This window comes from Nanorana parkeri, unplaced genomic scaffold (assembly GCF_000935625.1).
Source record: "Nanorana parkeri isolate BGI_ZX_2015 unplaced genomic scaffold, ASM93562v1 scaffold859, whole genome shotgun sequence".
Classification (NCBI taxonomy): domain Eukaryota; kingdom Metazoa; phylum Chordata; class Amphibia; order Anura; family Dicroglossidae; genus Nanorana; species Nanorana parkeri.
In genome coordinates, this window is record NW_017307127.1 from 79,797 (window position 1) to 96,710 (window position 16,914).

The 16,914-nt window shown below is 41.4% G+C and overlaps 1 protein-coding gene across 4 annotated transcripts in view; it reads left to right on the forward strand.

The window, feature by feature from the left end:
* The window catches only part of CCDC149 (coiled-coil domain containing 149), a 44,217-nt gene that overhangs the window by 23,080 nt on the left and 4,223 nt on the right, over positions 1-16,914 (forward strand). For 2 of the 4 annotated variants that reach the window (XM_018565559.1, XM_018565561.1), the window contains exons 7-11: positions 3,580-3,652; positions 4,939-5,023; positions 6,697-6,841; positions 7,741-7,817; positions 10,195-10,227. In XM_018565559.1, the coding sequence (XP_018421061.1) occupies positions 3,580-3,652; positions 4,939-5,023; positions 6,697-6,841; positions 7,741-7,817; positions 10,195-10,227 (413 nt within the window). The remainder of the gene's footprint in view (positions 1-3,579; positions 3,653-4,938; positions 5,024-6,696; positions 6,842-7,740; positions 7,818-10,194; positions 10,228-16,914) is intronic. The other 2 variants (XM_018565560.1, XM_018565562.1) reach the window with 1 other exon arrangement.

Here is a 16,914-nt window from a genome sequence, read left to right on the forward strand (position 1 = left end):
TAGAGAAAAACTCAAAAGTTAGGAGGAAGCTGTCATTTTTAAGGACCATTGGCTATGGGGCTCCTGGGATTTTTGCATCCCTGTTTTAATGTATTATTTGTTATATATTTATTAGGGATGCACCGATATCAAGTACTAGTACTCGCCCAAATGCTCGGATACTTATCCTGATGCATCTATGATGCTTCCTATTTCACTCTCCTATGCCAGGCTTACTCATCAGTCTGTTAATTAACATTCCTGCATCCTGGTTAGTATGAACTAGGGCCTGATTGGCTCATTGCACATATCAAGTCGCATGCCAATTTCTAGTCTAGTGATGCCTCAACCCAGATCAATGCTGTGCTGTGTACATGCATGTGTATGACTATAGCCGTTGGATGTAAGCTAATTAAGGAGAGTTAATAATGTGAAGAATTTTCAGGTGAGCACTGTGGAAAAGTGTCCGCTTTATATAAATGGGTTAATGAAACATATACTGTTGATATATATGAATATCACAGCCTTGTCTTGTATGAATTGAGCAGGCTTTTAATTGGTTAAAGAAGTTGGTACAATAAACTGCACCTAAAGATTCATTGACAGCCTAAATTCTGTAATGTACGTTGGCACATTTCTTCAGTCACCTTTTAGACATAACACTTCAATTATTTTTGTTTTAATACTTTCTTTGTCCCAGTGACAGTGGGCTCAATGAGAGCATGTGGGGGAAATCTTTCCAATGGGTACACAGACGGCAATAAAAGGGTAAAAGTACCTCTGTTATGTGATGTCTGTGATGCCTATTGCAGAGATTTCTGTTAAATTCATGTCTCAGTTATGATGGTTATTAAAACAGGAAGTCTGTGGAAAACTTCCTAGTGGAGACGCCAAAAGAAAGTTAAAACAAGATAGAGTCTCAAACCCTTGCCCACTTTATCCAAAACAAAAAAGGGCTTTGGCTCGAGTTCCACTTTAAAGCTTGTGGAAGGATGTGAGTTACCCTGAGTGCTGTCCAGGAAGAATGGTTTCCTGTGCCATCAGGGCTTTCTATTCTGCAAACTGTCAAAATCAGTTCTAAAACTCTTTCAGACATCTGATACGGTTTTTGAAACTCCTAATTACATTTGACAACCTTCACTGTCCTAGACATGAACTTCAAGCTTTATTCTTTCCCAATATATTTATAACTCGCCGAAGTGGAGTCCATTAACATCCAATCTTCCATGCAAACAGCTGCAACCTTTCTGGCCTTGAGATATAGAGCAGACTGATTTCTCAGAGGGCGGATAATGAAATGCTGGAATAAACGTTTTCTACTGCACTGATGACTTTCAAAAATATTATATAGGACTCAAAGTGAACCTGTGGCCTTCTTATTGGTAATAATCCAGTGCTGGGACATTAACTTAGTTGCATGGTGCTGTCTGCCCTCCCTGCTCTTCTATTCACCAAATGTCCTGGTACCTTGAAATTCAGGGAGGTTTATTATGAGAAACAGGAATTGCAGCTCGCTGGGTCTTACTGTGGCTCTGCCATTCCCGCTTTTTGGAAGGGCCTCATGCCACCCCTATCTAGCACACGCTGCCTCACACTGTCTTTGTGTCACTTGCATATTAAAACGCAGGCTCCTGCCTCTTTGCTGCATGCAGTGCCTCAGGCTCTCCTAGTCTCCTGGCTCTCTTTCTCACACAGTGGCTATTGTCTCTATTACACACAAGTTCTTATTATTTTCTTATGCTCATTTCTGTTACACCTCTTTCACTGTTAATCGCAGTGCCTCAGGCCTTTTTTTTGGTATTGGTAGTGCCTCATGCCTCTTACTTTAGTATTTCCAAGTAGTACCTCTCTGTTCTCTATCATACACAGTAACTTTCACCTTTCTGTTACAAACAGTTCCTATCCCCACTCTATTGCACACATTCTATTGTTCCTGTCTATTACACCCATTCTATTATGCCTCTCCACTACACACAGTGCTTCATGCCTTCCCCGGTGCAGAAAGTTTGTAACACTTCTACTAAACATATTCCCTAAAGCAAATATATCGCATACAGTGTCTCAAGCCCCGATACACTGCACTACCTCATACCTTGTTGTCGCCTTTGCCATTTGCTTCATGCTTTTCCATTACACACACGAAAATACTCAAGTCTTCTGTTGCACTCGGTGCGGCATGCCTTTCTGTTGCACTCGGTGCGGCATGCCTTTCTGTTGCACTCGGTGCGGCATGCCTTTCTGTTGCACTCGGTGCGGCATGCCTTTCTGTTGCACTCGGTGCGGCATGCCTTTCTGTTGCACTCGGTGCGGCATGCCTTTCTGTTGCACTCGGTGCGGCATGCCTTTCTGTTGCACTCGGTGCGGCATGCCTTTCTGTTGCACTCGGTGCGGCATGCCTTTCTGTTGCACTCGGTGCGGCATGCCTTTCTGTTGCACTCGGTGCGGCATGCCTTTCTGTTGCACTCGGTGCGGCATGCCTTTCTGTTGCACTCGGTGCGGCATGCCTTTCTGTTGCACTCGGTGCGGCATGCCTTTCTGTTGCACTCGGTGCGGCATGCCTTTCTGTTGCACTCGGTGCGGCATGCCTTTCTGTTGCACTCGGTGCGGCATGCCTTTCTGTTGCACTCGGTGCGGCATGCCTTTCTGTTGCACTCGGTGCGGCATGCCTTTCTGTTGCACTCGGTGCGGCATGCCTTTCTGTTGCACTCGGTGCGGCATGCCTTTCTGTTGCACTCGGTGCGGCATGCCTTTCTGTTGCACTCGGTGCGGCATGCCTTTCTGTTGCACTCGGTGCGGCATGCCTTTCTGTTGCACTCGGTGCCGCATGCCTTTCTGTTGCACTCGGTGCCGCATGCCTTTCTGTTGCACTCGGTGCCGCATGCCTTTCTGTTGCACTCGGTGCCGCATGCCTTTCTGTTGCACTCGGTGCCGCATGCCTTTCTGTTGCACTCGGTGCCGCATGCCTTTCTGTTGCACTCGGTGCCGCATGCCTTTCTGTTGCACTCAGTGCCACATGCCTCTACTACACACACATTGCTTCATGCTTCTCTATTACAGTCTATTACACTCAGTGCCTCATGCCTCTATGTGAAATTTATGTAATTCAGTACAGTTTCTACAGGATTTCCTTAGCTGGAGTAACATCACCATAGCAACCAAAAAGCTAGTCAGCCCTTGCTCCAGTATCTCTTGCAGATCGAATTTGGTGTAATGCACTTTCAGAATGATTCTATAGACCATGCAAATGGAAAGATGGATGTGCAGCGAAAATCGCCCATACTAACCATTCAGATTGCAGGTTCCTCGAGTGACTTGACTGGTTGTCATGGATGACTACACATACACATCATCATTGCACTGTGCTACCTAATTACTTCTCTTCACTTCATCTTTCATCATTGTGGCATCAGGAAACAGAAGTGCAGAAATAACTCCATCGCCATGCAGCTTTTCAATGCACCCGTTCAAGGAACTCTCACACATTTGCTAGTCTAGACTTAAATTCCATCCTCGTCCCTCAGATTGCTGATTGTTCCATCACATTCTTGTGTTCTTGTCTCCCTGAACATCACTAGGAGATTTCAATTTGTTTTTCTCCAGGTATTTACAGGAGAGACTGAAACAACTGCAGGCGGAAGTTAACCTGCAGAAAAGCAACATTGTCAAATACAAGGTAAATGAAGTGTGTGGGTGGGCTGAGAAATGAATTCCTAAATTGTTGTTGTTGAATAAACGTGAACTTTGTGCGTCTACAGAATCCTTTTCTCATTTTATATTACCAGCGAGCCAGATGGGGAAGGAAGGATTGTTGTCTCTAGGAGGAAGTAGTGGACACACCTGGATGACAGATTTTATTATTTGGATGCAAGTTGCATAATAAATTGATGCGATGAGCATATATGCGTCTGTTTAATAAGTCCTCCTTAGCATTTCTTAGTTCTGAAATCGATTTAAAGCAGAATTCCAGGGAAAACTATTAATAACTCTTGCAGTGAGTTACCCACGCTGCAAGGATTAACTGCTCGTTTTGGTTTAGGGAGGGAAATATACTCATCCGATCCTCGTAGCCGGCTGGCTGTGACGACGCTCCATCCAGCCTTTCCTTCCACGCTGCAGCAATGGTATGTCCCTCAGCAACCTCACATTCTATACACTGTGTATAGAACACGATGATTTATAACCGCTGCAGAGGATGGGGTGAGAGCTTCAAGATCCAGTCTAAGAGCAAGCCGGCTCAGGGGATCAGGTGAGTATGCCTTTCTTATTTTCCTACCTAGACACAAATAAGGTCAGCAGGAAAACAGGGTGAATCTCCCCAGCAATAACAAAACAACTGACAGCCGTTCCAGCCCTTTCTTGCTCTATCATAACCCCCCACAAATATTTTGGCTAGTGATACATGAGATTTTTAGACAACCAGTCAACTAGTCAATGTTAGGGCAGAACGGAGAGTGGCAAGACTGGTACAAGACAACAGAAGGGCAACAGTGCAGTGTCAGATTCCTCGCATCACCTTTCAACATCTCGTGGAGTCACGAGGCGGCCCAATGAAGTCATCTCGTGGAGTCATCTCGTGGCCCAACGAAGTACTGATGGGGTGGTCATAATAATCTGGCCACTCAGTGTATATGTTAAACTATGTACCATGACGTTGCCTCTTTATTAATAACCTCTACTATACCCAAAATGCCTCACTTGGTATAACAAACCTGTCAGAACCACATCTTATTAACACACTAGTATAATTAATACACCTGGATGATTCTTCTATTAGTGCAATGAGAAGGAAAGGGATCAACATTCTTGAATTGGGGTTAGACCTCCCCAAGGTCCGTAGGCCCAGTAGCAGTTGCTGCCTCCTGTTGCTGCGCTACTGTCTGTACAGAAATGTTTGTACAAATGTGCTTATTTTAATGCAAAGTTTGTGTTGTACAATCTTTTTTTTTTATTTTATTTTAGAATGCTCTGGAGAGAAGGAAGAATTCCAAGTCAAATAGCAAGTCAAACAGCAGTGCTCTGACAGGGGTGCTTTCTGCCAAACAAGGTACCTGCCGAACCGGAATATTATCACCATGATACCAGAAACGATGCCATGTAATTACAAAGGTGTTTTTGTATGCCATACACAACAGTGTCACTTTCTTTTCGTGTAAGACGAAAGTCAGGTTGAGTTGAAATAGCATTTTTTAACTTGGAAGAGTACTTATTCTGAATTGTTGTAGGATTTATACACGAGCACCAAAAGGAAGCACACAATGTGTGATGCAGATTATTTGATGGCTTACTACACATAAGCACTCAGTGAAACATTTTCTTTATGTTCCTGTGTGTCTCAGAATGTGTGCTTTCATTTGGAGGACAACATTGGAGCATTGGCAGGTACACCATTAGCACTGGGGTGAATCTACATGCTGAATTCACATAATGGGCATGTAAAAAATAAAGGAATATCCTGTGATTTAAACCTTCACATTTGGTGACATAAATGGTCTTTACCTCCAGCAGCATTTTTCTAAACAACTAAGGGATGGCTTTTGGCTGTGTACAGTGTTAGGCAAACTGAAATCGAAGCATATTATGACCATGTACAACAGATCAATGACTGCTAGAGGCAGAGCCTCACCTGCCATTATGGAAGAAAACCTGTCAACGTTAAGTCTGAATCTAACAGCAGTTTCTCTATTCAGACTGGCTTCTAACAGGTTACACAGTGTGGAAAGCCTCCCTGCTGTGTAACCTGTCATGGGCAGAATGCTATCTGTTAATTACAGGTGGCGATTAATCTGGCTTTTCAGGGTTCCCCGCTGCTGTGTAACGTACCACAGTGAGGTCAGAGGCTTGAGCTCTGTGGATGGTTTGGACCAATGGAAAAGCACCATTGGTCCAAGCTGTCCAATTAAAAAAAAACAACAACAAAAAACCCACTGACAGCACCCATCTAGATAAATAATAATAGGTGTGTACTTATTTGCACAAGTTGAATCAAAAGAGGTTTTGTTTATTTTATTTATTTATGCACAACTTATTGTCTTATCAATAACCTTTAGATTAGACCCATTTAACTAGTTACTATTTGGACCCATAGCGCTGCATACCTATTATTATTTATAAGCTTGACCACATGGTCTATATTGCAGCAGCTGTAATAACATCCATTAGTTCTCTAAGACTACCCATAAGCGCAGATTTGATATTATACTCTAAAGTCTAAAGCATCCATCTAGATGCCTCATCAGTGACTAGCACGTGAGGGACAAGGAGGCTCCTCCCTTTCTCCTCCCTTCCTCCTCCTCTCATAGCTCGATGACTGGGCCTGGGGTGACGGTGGCCCGGGGGTGCCTCACCTGCCGCTGAACTCATCACATGACCCTGATTTAGTTAGGATGAAAAAAGAAATGCTTTATATGGCTAACACTAGATAGTGTCCAGCATATGACTGGATTATAGGGCACATAGAAAATAATTGTTTTCTCTGTGCCTTGTTCACACCATACATTTGTGGTGGTATGCAGAAAAAATGCAGCTCAACAGACATGGCAAGAACAAGCCCTCAGTGGAGGGGCACCTTGCCTTCAGCCCAATACTATAGTGTGAAACTTCCCTTTTAATATTGTAGCACAAAATATTTTTAGCGGTTTCATTACATTTGTTTGTTGACCTTGAAGAGAAGAATAGATTTTTATTATCTGATGGCCATTGTTTCCCTCTTCTTTGTAGTTCAGCAATTATTATCGGAGGACCACGGCTGCAGCCTTCCTGCCACTCCGCAGTCCATCTCTGATCTGAAGTCTCTGGCTACAGCTCTGCTAGAAACTATTCATGAGAAAAATATGGTCATTCAGCACCAAAGGCAAACCAACAAGTATGTGTATCTGTCCCTGTGGCCTCCTGTCTGCTGTCACTGCTGAGTTCAGCTTGTACTTTTAGAGAAAGGAAGAGAAAACAAAGTGTTTCATTAAAGCTTGGGAAAAGAAAATCAGCCAAGCTGTACTCCATTCGCAGCTGCAGCTTCTGTGACCGGAAAATGCATTGGGTTCATGATCACAAAATGTCTAATAAACTTCTGTCTGGGGATTCTCTGCTGCCTGATGTTTTAAAGAAGCATTAAGAACTAAGTTTGGAAAAGCAATAAACCTTTCTGTTACTACTCACATTTAAAATTGTTCCACTTCCCGTAACTGCTGGTTAAGGTTTGCATTGTAGCCCCTTTATGAGGCTACTCCATCTCTATCATAGTAGACGATGGGGGTGATTTACTAAAGGCAATTAGGTTGTTTACTTTGCAAGGGAATTTGCATTTTGTAAGGAACGTTTCCCCCTAATTTAGTGAATGAGATGAAGCTGTGCTGGCTTCCATCACCAATAATGTGCAAGCAAAGATACTACTTGTTTTGTTATTATTACTTTCCTTGCACATGATTGGGTATTATATGCATAGTGAAATGTCACCACATTATCTAAGCTAAGAAGAAACGTTTCCAGTCTAATTGTAACAAAAGCTTTCCCAACTCTGCTCCTTCACGAGCTGTGTTATAATTCATCATGATGATGTCACCTAGGTTGTTAGGGTTTGGTTTCATATTGGCAAATAAATAAAGGAGGTAGAACTGTTAATTGGTTGCACTTAGCAGCTTGGTTGAAAAGAATAACCTGCTTCTCTGTTAAAGTTTTTGTTGCGTTCTTTGTAATTGCCTTGAGATAAATGTTATTAACACCGTTAGGAGTGTTAACAAATGCATTATGATTTAATATTTGTTTCAGAATTCTAGGTACTAGAGTGGCGGAGTTGGAGAAGAAACTGCGCACGTTAGAAGTTTCTGGGCTGTGGAGTCTTCCAGGTCAGTTTTGCTTTTCTTTCTAGATTTGCTAGTCAGAATGACTGTCCACTGGACATCAATTCACTTTGAGGCATGTTAAAAGAAACCTTTTTTGCCCATAGTTCTCTTCAGGGTCATGGGAGGACATATGCTAATGTCCTCCGGTGACCCAAAACTCAGTATATAGCGGGCTATTGACCGATGGCTGACAGCGGGCTCTGCCCATCCCCTTCCCCATCCGTTCCCCCAGTTAGCGCTGGAGAAACGGAGAGGGGAGGGGAGAATCCCTGCGGGAGCGGAGACTGGCAGTCAGTGCTCTCCGCAGGGAGATGATCGGAAGGTCTGCGATCAGCAGTATGGGTTTGCCTACTTCATGATCAATAGAGCTGACATGTGACATCTTCTTTGTCATAGGTGGGCTCGAATTATGAGGATGAGTGTTTTTCACTCACCCCATAATTCTCCTTTTAGCCCTCATTCGCACAGGTAACGGCCGGTCTGTACAGATCCGTGTTCCGTGCACGGCCATATCGGGCAGCTCTCGGGAAGGACAGGTGCTGCATGTGATTATGCGCAGCAGCCTGTCCTTCTCTATGGGAGTACGTGGCCGTACGACGCCATACGCTCACCCGACCTGCGGGTGTCTGTACTCATACGCTGACAGGATGGATCCTGTCTGCGTCTGAGCAGGGACATCCGCACCCATACGGACGTGCAGGTCGGGTGGGCATAGAGCAGCGTACTCCCATAGAGAAGGTCAGGCTACTGTGTACAAATCACACGCAGCACCTGTCCTTACCGGGAGCTGCCTGATTTGGATCTGTACAGGCTGGCCGTTACCCGTGTGAATGAGGGCTAAGTGTCATAATCGGGTAAAGTGTAAAACTAGGCAAAAACCTTTGTCGAGTTTTTATTGCTAAGAAAAGGGAAGTTGAACTAACTCATACATCCTTCTCACACCCCCTATTCCAGTCACCACTGCAATTAGCTACTGCTACAATGGTCCCAACAGTTTAAAACTTCACTACACATCCCCGGAGGATGTGTAGTAACAAAACACTTGCAGTGGTGAGCAGTCATGTGACCACACTGACCAATTAGAATCTATTCTAAGATTCTGATTAACCTTTCCAGGGCTGTGTAGTGAAATTTTGGAAGTGGTATGACCTTTCTAGCGACTGGCGCGAGAGAAGGGCGATTTATCATCCCAGCTAAAGGAGAGAGGTTGAATGGGAGGTGAAGAGGATATTGTAAGTTAGTTCACCTTTCTCATTTTTATAGGAAAAGGTGAAGTAAGCATTTAAATTATCAAGCAACAAAAGCTTTAAAGAACAACTCCAGAAAAAAAATCTATTAACCCTTACAGTGGGCCTATCCCCACACCGCAAGGGTTAACTGCTCGTTTTTGTCTAGAGTCTAAAATAAAAAAAGTTAAACTCACCCGATCCTCCCAGCTGGCCGACTGTCACAGCTTTCCCTCCAGCCTTTTCTCCTACTCCTAAGTGGCAGTGATGATATGCCCCCCAGTGTCCTCACATCTAATACACAGTGTATGTTAGGTTTCCTAAAAAAACATTACTGAAAATGTTTACTCTGATGTCCCTGCACATTGTGCACCAAAAGCTACAGCAAGTCAGATGGAGCCCGCCTCATTGCCTGGCTGGAGGACATTCAGCAGCATCTAGCTCTTTCCTCCCCAGCCTTACTTCCCACTGGCCTCATCAGATTTCAGTCCTTTCAGTTATAGAGGCTTAGCATCATATGTGGGTGTTGCCGAGAGTGGTCTGTTGTTTTCAGGAAGTTATGTAAGCCCCTCCCACCTGCTGTGCTCTTCTTGTATGGCATAGAGAAGCACAAAGACCCATTGATGATGTTACTGGGTCTAAAATAAGATAAATAATGAAATAAAATGGAGAAGTTGCATTTACAATTTTCATTAGTATAGGGATGAACCAAGGAAGGCAAAAACAGCAAAACATAAGCAGATTAATCGTCAGCTTTGAATTAAAATATTAATGCTTGGCAGATTGACCCTTTAATAACTGAAGACTCTGAGTATAGCCCAGTTCGAGCCCATGAGGGATCAATATAGGTGTGGCCAGGACCGCATATTTCCACCCCAGGGGATGTATACAGAGGAGGAGGCTGCAGCTTTAATAATGAGATAAGTAAGCAGCTGAGTGGGGAGTTTCTAGGTTAAGGTAAGTTGGGGGATAAGGGGTGGTGGACTAGCATACAGTGCACATGTACTTACAATTTCCTTGTTTGGTTTTGGTTGTATGTGATCCAAGAGAAATTGTAAATATTCAGCATTTTTGGAAAGTACTGTTTTGTGCAACTTCAGCTGAAATGTTAATTGTAATGAATTACTGTTTTCTTTCTCCTCTGCTTCACCAAGGCCTCAGCTACAATGTCTCTGTGGGAGTTGGGCGTAGGTTCAACTTTTTCTTTACATCTGTGCTAAAGGAGAACTCCACTCAGGACAAAAATGCATTTAAACTTCTACGATGTTATAAACCTTTTGTTATTTTTTTTCTTAGCTCCAGACACCAGACATGAGTGAACATAGATCCTTGCATCTGTGTGTATTTCAGGGCAGGAAGGTATAGGAGACCTGTGCTGGGAGAAATGCTTAGGCTGCCGCTGATAACCTTATTCTATAGTTGCCAAGCTGAAATATTTTTTGACTCACTAACCTGGAACAAGCATGCAGCAAGTGAGGTCAGAGTGACATCAAACCTCCAGATCTTCATAATCGTTATGGATTACTGATTCAAAGTGTTGAAGCCAGGGGATTAGTATATGCAGGAAAATAGCATTTTCAGAAGGAGAGGTCAGCTACAACAGCCTACATATTTCCCTTAATCCAGGATCCTTTTGAAGTGGACCTCCAGACATTTGGCCCAGTTAACATCATCATGTTTATAAAGTCTGCTAGGGTAACAGCCCAGAGTCTGTTATTATAATAACACAGTCAAAGCTTACTTGAAAAAAATCCCTTTTATGTAGTGAGTGCTGCCTTCTGTCTGCCCATCACTTCCATCAACTTGCTGGATTCCCAGTGTGCTTTGCATGCTGCTTGATGTGATGCAATCTTGATTTCTCAAGACTACATAGCCCATCATGCATTGCCTACAGCAAGCAATGATGATGTTACATGGTTCAGATGTTGAGCTGTAGTTCAGAAGGCTTTGTGAGAGTTTAATTTTTCCAGCATTGAGTGAAACTGTGTCAGTGCATTGAAGAAGTGCAAACTATGGACATCTTCAGTAAGTAAGTTTGCAAACTTCTAGATCAGTATGGTTATTTGGAGTGGAATAGAACTTATGGAAATTCAATATAGAAAGACATATTTATTTTTAGTTTTTGACCACAGATAACCCTTAAAAACTGTTCTCCTATATGTAGACCTAACCGTACATTTAGCTGGAGTTCCACTTTAAATAACAAGCAAACAAGCTGTAGTTGGTAAGATGATTTTTGAAGCTTTTAATTGGCATGGGAAAGATCTTTTACTGCCAAAAAAGGGTTCGCTTTTAGTAAGTCGTCATCGCCCAACCACCTAAAGAAACATGGATCAGCTAGTATTTAGTGACCCCATTTTAATGAATTTTATCTTTGACTGGAGTTCTCTTTACCAGTGACATTAATCCCTAATAATGTTTGGTATTCCGCTCACTAAATATGTTTTAACCAATGCAAATATTCTTATTGTCTGTTGTATTTTGCATGGAAGCAACTTTCATATTAATGGTCCATATATCCGTATTTGTACATTCATACCTCTCATGCCCAACATTTAGAACCAATAATGAAGTGTTCCAGTATCTGCTTAAATATAATCTGTTTCACTCAACTCTTTTCCATTATCCCAGGCTAGCGACTGTGCTCTGATCTGATTTTACTGTCTTGATGCTGTTTTGTTTTTACTTAATATAAACTACAACCTGCAAAAATGATCACAAGTCTAAGTCTAATTTAATATATTGTAGTTTATTAGTTCTTAGTTGTTATGGGTTCATTAGTTCTCCTTTTTCAGGAATCTTTTTCCTTATTCTCACTTAGTGATCCTGCTAACAACTTACTGTACTGGAATTATAATGTTCATTACTGCACTGTATCTGCAGTGTTGTCAACCTAGGCTATTTGGACTACAGAGCATCTCCTCATCTCCATAACTCTATAGTTCACAGAGGTAACCTTGATCATGCTGGTAAGACTCGGTGAAGCAAAAACAACACACACAGCAAGGAATACGCTTCCACTGAAAGCTGTTACATAGAAAAAATCAGATGGGTATATAATAGGTCACCCAGGATTGTGGTTGCTTGCACCTGTCTTTACAGCTCTGAATGAGTATCCAAGGATATTCTGCAGCTCTAAAATGTAATTTCTGGCAGTATCAAGAGGTGTTTTTTATTTCACTTATTGCAAAGTATTAAAAATGGTTTGAATTGTATATTTAACACATCAAAAGAGAGCATGTATAATAATGCGGCAAGGATCAGGGCTTTTAAGGTATCAAAACACCACTGATATAGCACAGAAGTATGTTAAGATTACATCTTTATTTTATACAAAAATATAAAAGAAAATCTGATTGTGCATAATAAAACACTTAAAACAGTGATCCCAAGTGGCTGCCTAAACTGGTGACAACATTGCATGGATTTTCCCTTTTGGTTTTTATAGATGCACTTCTTCCTCCAAACAGTCACACCAACGTAACAGGTCATTAAATGTTCACGTACCATCTTGTCTTGATTTGTATTGTGATTGTAATGTCTTCCCTATATTGTAAAGCGCTGCGCAAACTGTTGGCGCTATATAAATCCTGTATAATAATATTCACACAGCATACCTAAAAATCAATGCTATAACATTTCCTATTATATGGAGCAGGATTACACATAGGCAGCTTCTATTGCTTAAAAAAGATGGCGTATATAAAGATATCTGCCATGTAGAGATGTGGAGATAAGGGACAAACTGAGAGACAGTGCATTAACATTAAATATACCCCCCAAGCCTTGATTGCTTTAACCCGCTTTGTTAGGACAGACAGTTACGCACATCTAGCGTTCCACTCATGATGGAGATCTGCCAGCAAACTACAAACAGGGTTATTTATAGGAAACATTACTCCCCAGCCCCCTCCTTAATATCAAATAGCAAGAGGAAGCTCAATAAGACTTTTCAGCAAGTAAAATGTGAGCAGCAATTTTTAACTATTTGTTCATGTTATCCTATGTGAATGAGAACATGTAACTAATATAACATAGGTGTTATCCCAATTTGGCTGTAAAACTGGAAATACACTTGAAACTGGCTGATCTTTGCCTTCAGCAAAGATAACGTGACCAATAAGCCTTCACATGGTTAGCACTGTATGTAGCCTGAAGCAGAATTTTCTCCTAGAAAGGTAAGCATTTCAGCCCTTCTATTAGCATTTATATATACACATAGACTGTTGACTATGGGTACACTTTAACTTTGGCTATTTTAGTGCTCCAGCAAAACTGGAACGAATATGTGTGCTGCATTTAAGGTCTTCAATCATTAGGGTCTACTCCCATATATGTTAAAGGCTCATTTATGGGTGGACGGTTATGGACTGAGTTGGCCAGCTCAGACTTTATCCTGCACTCCTCGTGTGCCAGAAAGCCAGATGGCTACAGTAAAACACAACTTGTAACTTCCAGTCTATAAAGGATAAATATGGGCACTCTGATGCAGAAACAAGCATGTCAACCACCATCCCAACCCATTTTGAATGACAACAGGTGGTCATATATTTGCGTGAAAATGAAGAGCATTAATTCTGTACACCTGTAATTCTCTTGGCCATAAGAAGGCTATGAGCTATGACCATCCAACAGCTTCCAGAATGTGTACCGAGCAGCTAATACAAAGAACTTTTACTAATTTTCAAAGCAGTTTCTCTTATTCTTACTAAAAGTTGAAACCCATTTTAATTGTTACATAGAAAAAAATCAGATAGGTATATAATAGGTCACCCAGGGTTGTGGTTGCTTGCACCTGTCTTTACAGCTCTGAATGAGTATCCAAGGATATTCTGCAGCTCTAAAATGTAATTTCTGGCAGTATCAAGAGGTGTTTTTTATTTCACTTATTGCAAAGTATTAAAAATGGTTTGAATTGTATATTTAACACATCAAAAGAGAGCATGTATAATAATGCGGCAAGGATCAGGGCTTTTAAGGTATCAAAACACCACTGATATAGCACAGAAGTATGTTAAGATTACATCTTTATTTTATATAAAAGAAAATCTGATTGTGCATAATAAAACATTTAAAACAGTGATCCCAAGCGGCTGCCTAAACTGGTGACAACATTGCATGGATTTTCTCTTTTGGCTTTTATAGATGCACTTCTTCCTTCAAACAGTCACACCAACGTTAACGGGTCATTAAATGTTCACGTATGATACACTGTACCATTATCTTAATCTATGCGATGTTACATAATATGATACATTTGTATACTTTCATGTGTATCTATCTATATAGAGCATCCTCTTACTTTCTCCTGAAGAAGCCCCTATATTGGGCGCAAAACGCATAGAGGAATACTGGCACCCCTTGATACCATGACATCATGATAATATTGCATTTATTATGCACAATCAAATTTTCTTTTATATTTTTGTATAAGATAAAGATGTAATCTTAACCTACTTCTGTGCTATATCAGTGGTGTTTTTGATACCTTAAAAGCTCTTATCTTTCCCACATTACTATACATTTCCTCTTTGGGTGTGGTATCGCTTTTGCTCCATATTTATCCCCAAATTCTATATATACAGCATCAAAAGAGAGCATCTGGTAGATGTTCATAGTTGGGGTATACATACATATTAAACACGGGATGTGTGAAGGAAGGACTGCAACAGAAGTATGTGAATGAACACAATGCATCCAGTAAAACACAACTTGGACGTTACAAGTTGTGTTTTACTGTAGCCATCTGGCTTTCTGGCACACGAGGAGTGCAGGATAAAGTCTGAGCTGGCCAACTCAGTCCATAACCGTCCACCCATAAATGAGCCTTTAACATATATGGGAGTAGACCCTAATGATTGAAGACCTTAAATGCAGCACACATATTCGTTCCAGTTTTGCTGGAGCACTAAAATAGCCAAAGTTAAAGTGTACCCATAGTCAACAGTCTATGTGTATATATAAATGCTAATAGAAGGGCTGAAATGCTTACCTTTCTAGGAGAAAATTCTGCTTCAGGCTACATACAGTGCTAACCATGTGAAGGCTTATTGGTCACGTTATCTTTGCTGAAGGCAAAGATCAGCCAGTTTCAAGTGTATTTCCAGTTTTACAGCCAAATTGGGATAACACCTATGTTATATTAGTTACATGTTCTCATTCACATAGGATAACATGAACAAATAGTTAAAAATTGCTGCTCACATTTTACTTGCTGAAAAGTCTTATTGAGCTTCCTCTTGCTATTTGATATTAAGGAGGGGGCTGGGGAGTAATGTTTCCTATAAATAACCCTGTTTGTAGTTTGCTGGCAGATCTCCATCATGAGTGGAACGCTAGATGTGCGTAACTGTCTGTCCTAACAAAGCGGGTTAAAGCAATCAAGGCTTGGGGGGTATATTTAATGTTAATGTACTGTCTCTCAGTTTGTCCCTCATTTTGTCCCTTATCTCCACATCTCTACATGGCAAATATCTTTTATATACGCCATCTTTTTTAAGCAATAGAAGCTGCCTATGTGTAATCCTGCTCCACATAATAGGAAATGTTATAGCATTGATTTTTAGGTATGCTGTGTGATTATTATTATACAGGATTTATATAGCGCCAACAGTTTGTGCAGCGCTTTACAATATAGGGAAGACATTACAATCACAATACAAATCAAGACAAGATGGTAATGAGGGCCCTGCCCCTGAGGGCTTACAATCTAAAAGGGAGGGGGAAGTGATGCATGATAGGAACACATAAAAGTATAGTGGGGATTTCTCAAATTTGACTGCCGAAGTGGAAATACACTTTTAACTCTGTTCTTCTACACAAAGATCTATGGATCAAGTGTCTAGGGCTAGGCCTTGTAATATGTGCTTAGGGAGGCTGGAATGGGATTTTATATGGGAAAGGTAAGTATTTCAGTCCTTCTATCCCACACTTGCATGCACTGCTAATTCGAGTGTGTGTGTGTTTATGCAGAGATCTTCCAGTGGTTGGATTGTCGCTGCTTGTCCAACCCCACTGATCTCTCTGGGCTCCTCAGTTGAATCATCCATGGAGCAGAGGCCTTTGTTTCACTCTACCTTCTTGTTACACTTCTAGTTTATTTTAGTGTTTTGTAATTACTTCTGATTTCTGTTTTGTTCATATTATTTACAACGCAACCTCCAGCTGGTTTAGCAGCATGCCCACTGATATAATGAGAAGTTTCTCAGTAAGAAAATATTGGTATGCAATGAGAAACTCTAATACTTTGAATTTATCAATCCCAACAAGACTGTTTACACTAATATTTGAATATAGGTCTACTGTCAGAGTTGGTGTTTTGGGATCCTTTTTTGTCATATGTTTTGCTACTCTGTTTCTGGTCTTTTCTTTTGTTATACTCTATATTATTCTCTGAGCCTAACTGCACCTGACCCTTCTCTTGCTATATCTCCTCCATTCACTGAACTGTTGTGGTCGTTTTATTGTAGTATTTAACCCCTTTGACCTAAGCTTGTGACAGAGTAAATATTAAAGGAGAACTATGGGGTCAGAGCTTTTCCCCATACTTCTCCTAAGAGTAACGGGAGGACACAAACTAGCGCTCTCTGCAGGCACAGGATCGAGAAATGAGCGAGCGACGGTATGTGTTCGCTCACTTCTCGATCTATTGAGCCGGCGTGTGACAGTTTCATTGTCACACGTTGGCTCGAACTATGAGGCTGAGTGATTTTCCATCTTGCCTCATAGTTCTTCTTTAAAGCTGCAAATGTTGACCTGAACTATTGGCATTCAGCTTTAGGTTGTTATTATAGTGAACCCTTACCTCTCAGGGATAGGGGTGCTGCCATTCTCTTGTATTCTCTCCCTGTCAGAGCAGAAACTGAAAAGCTGAG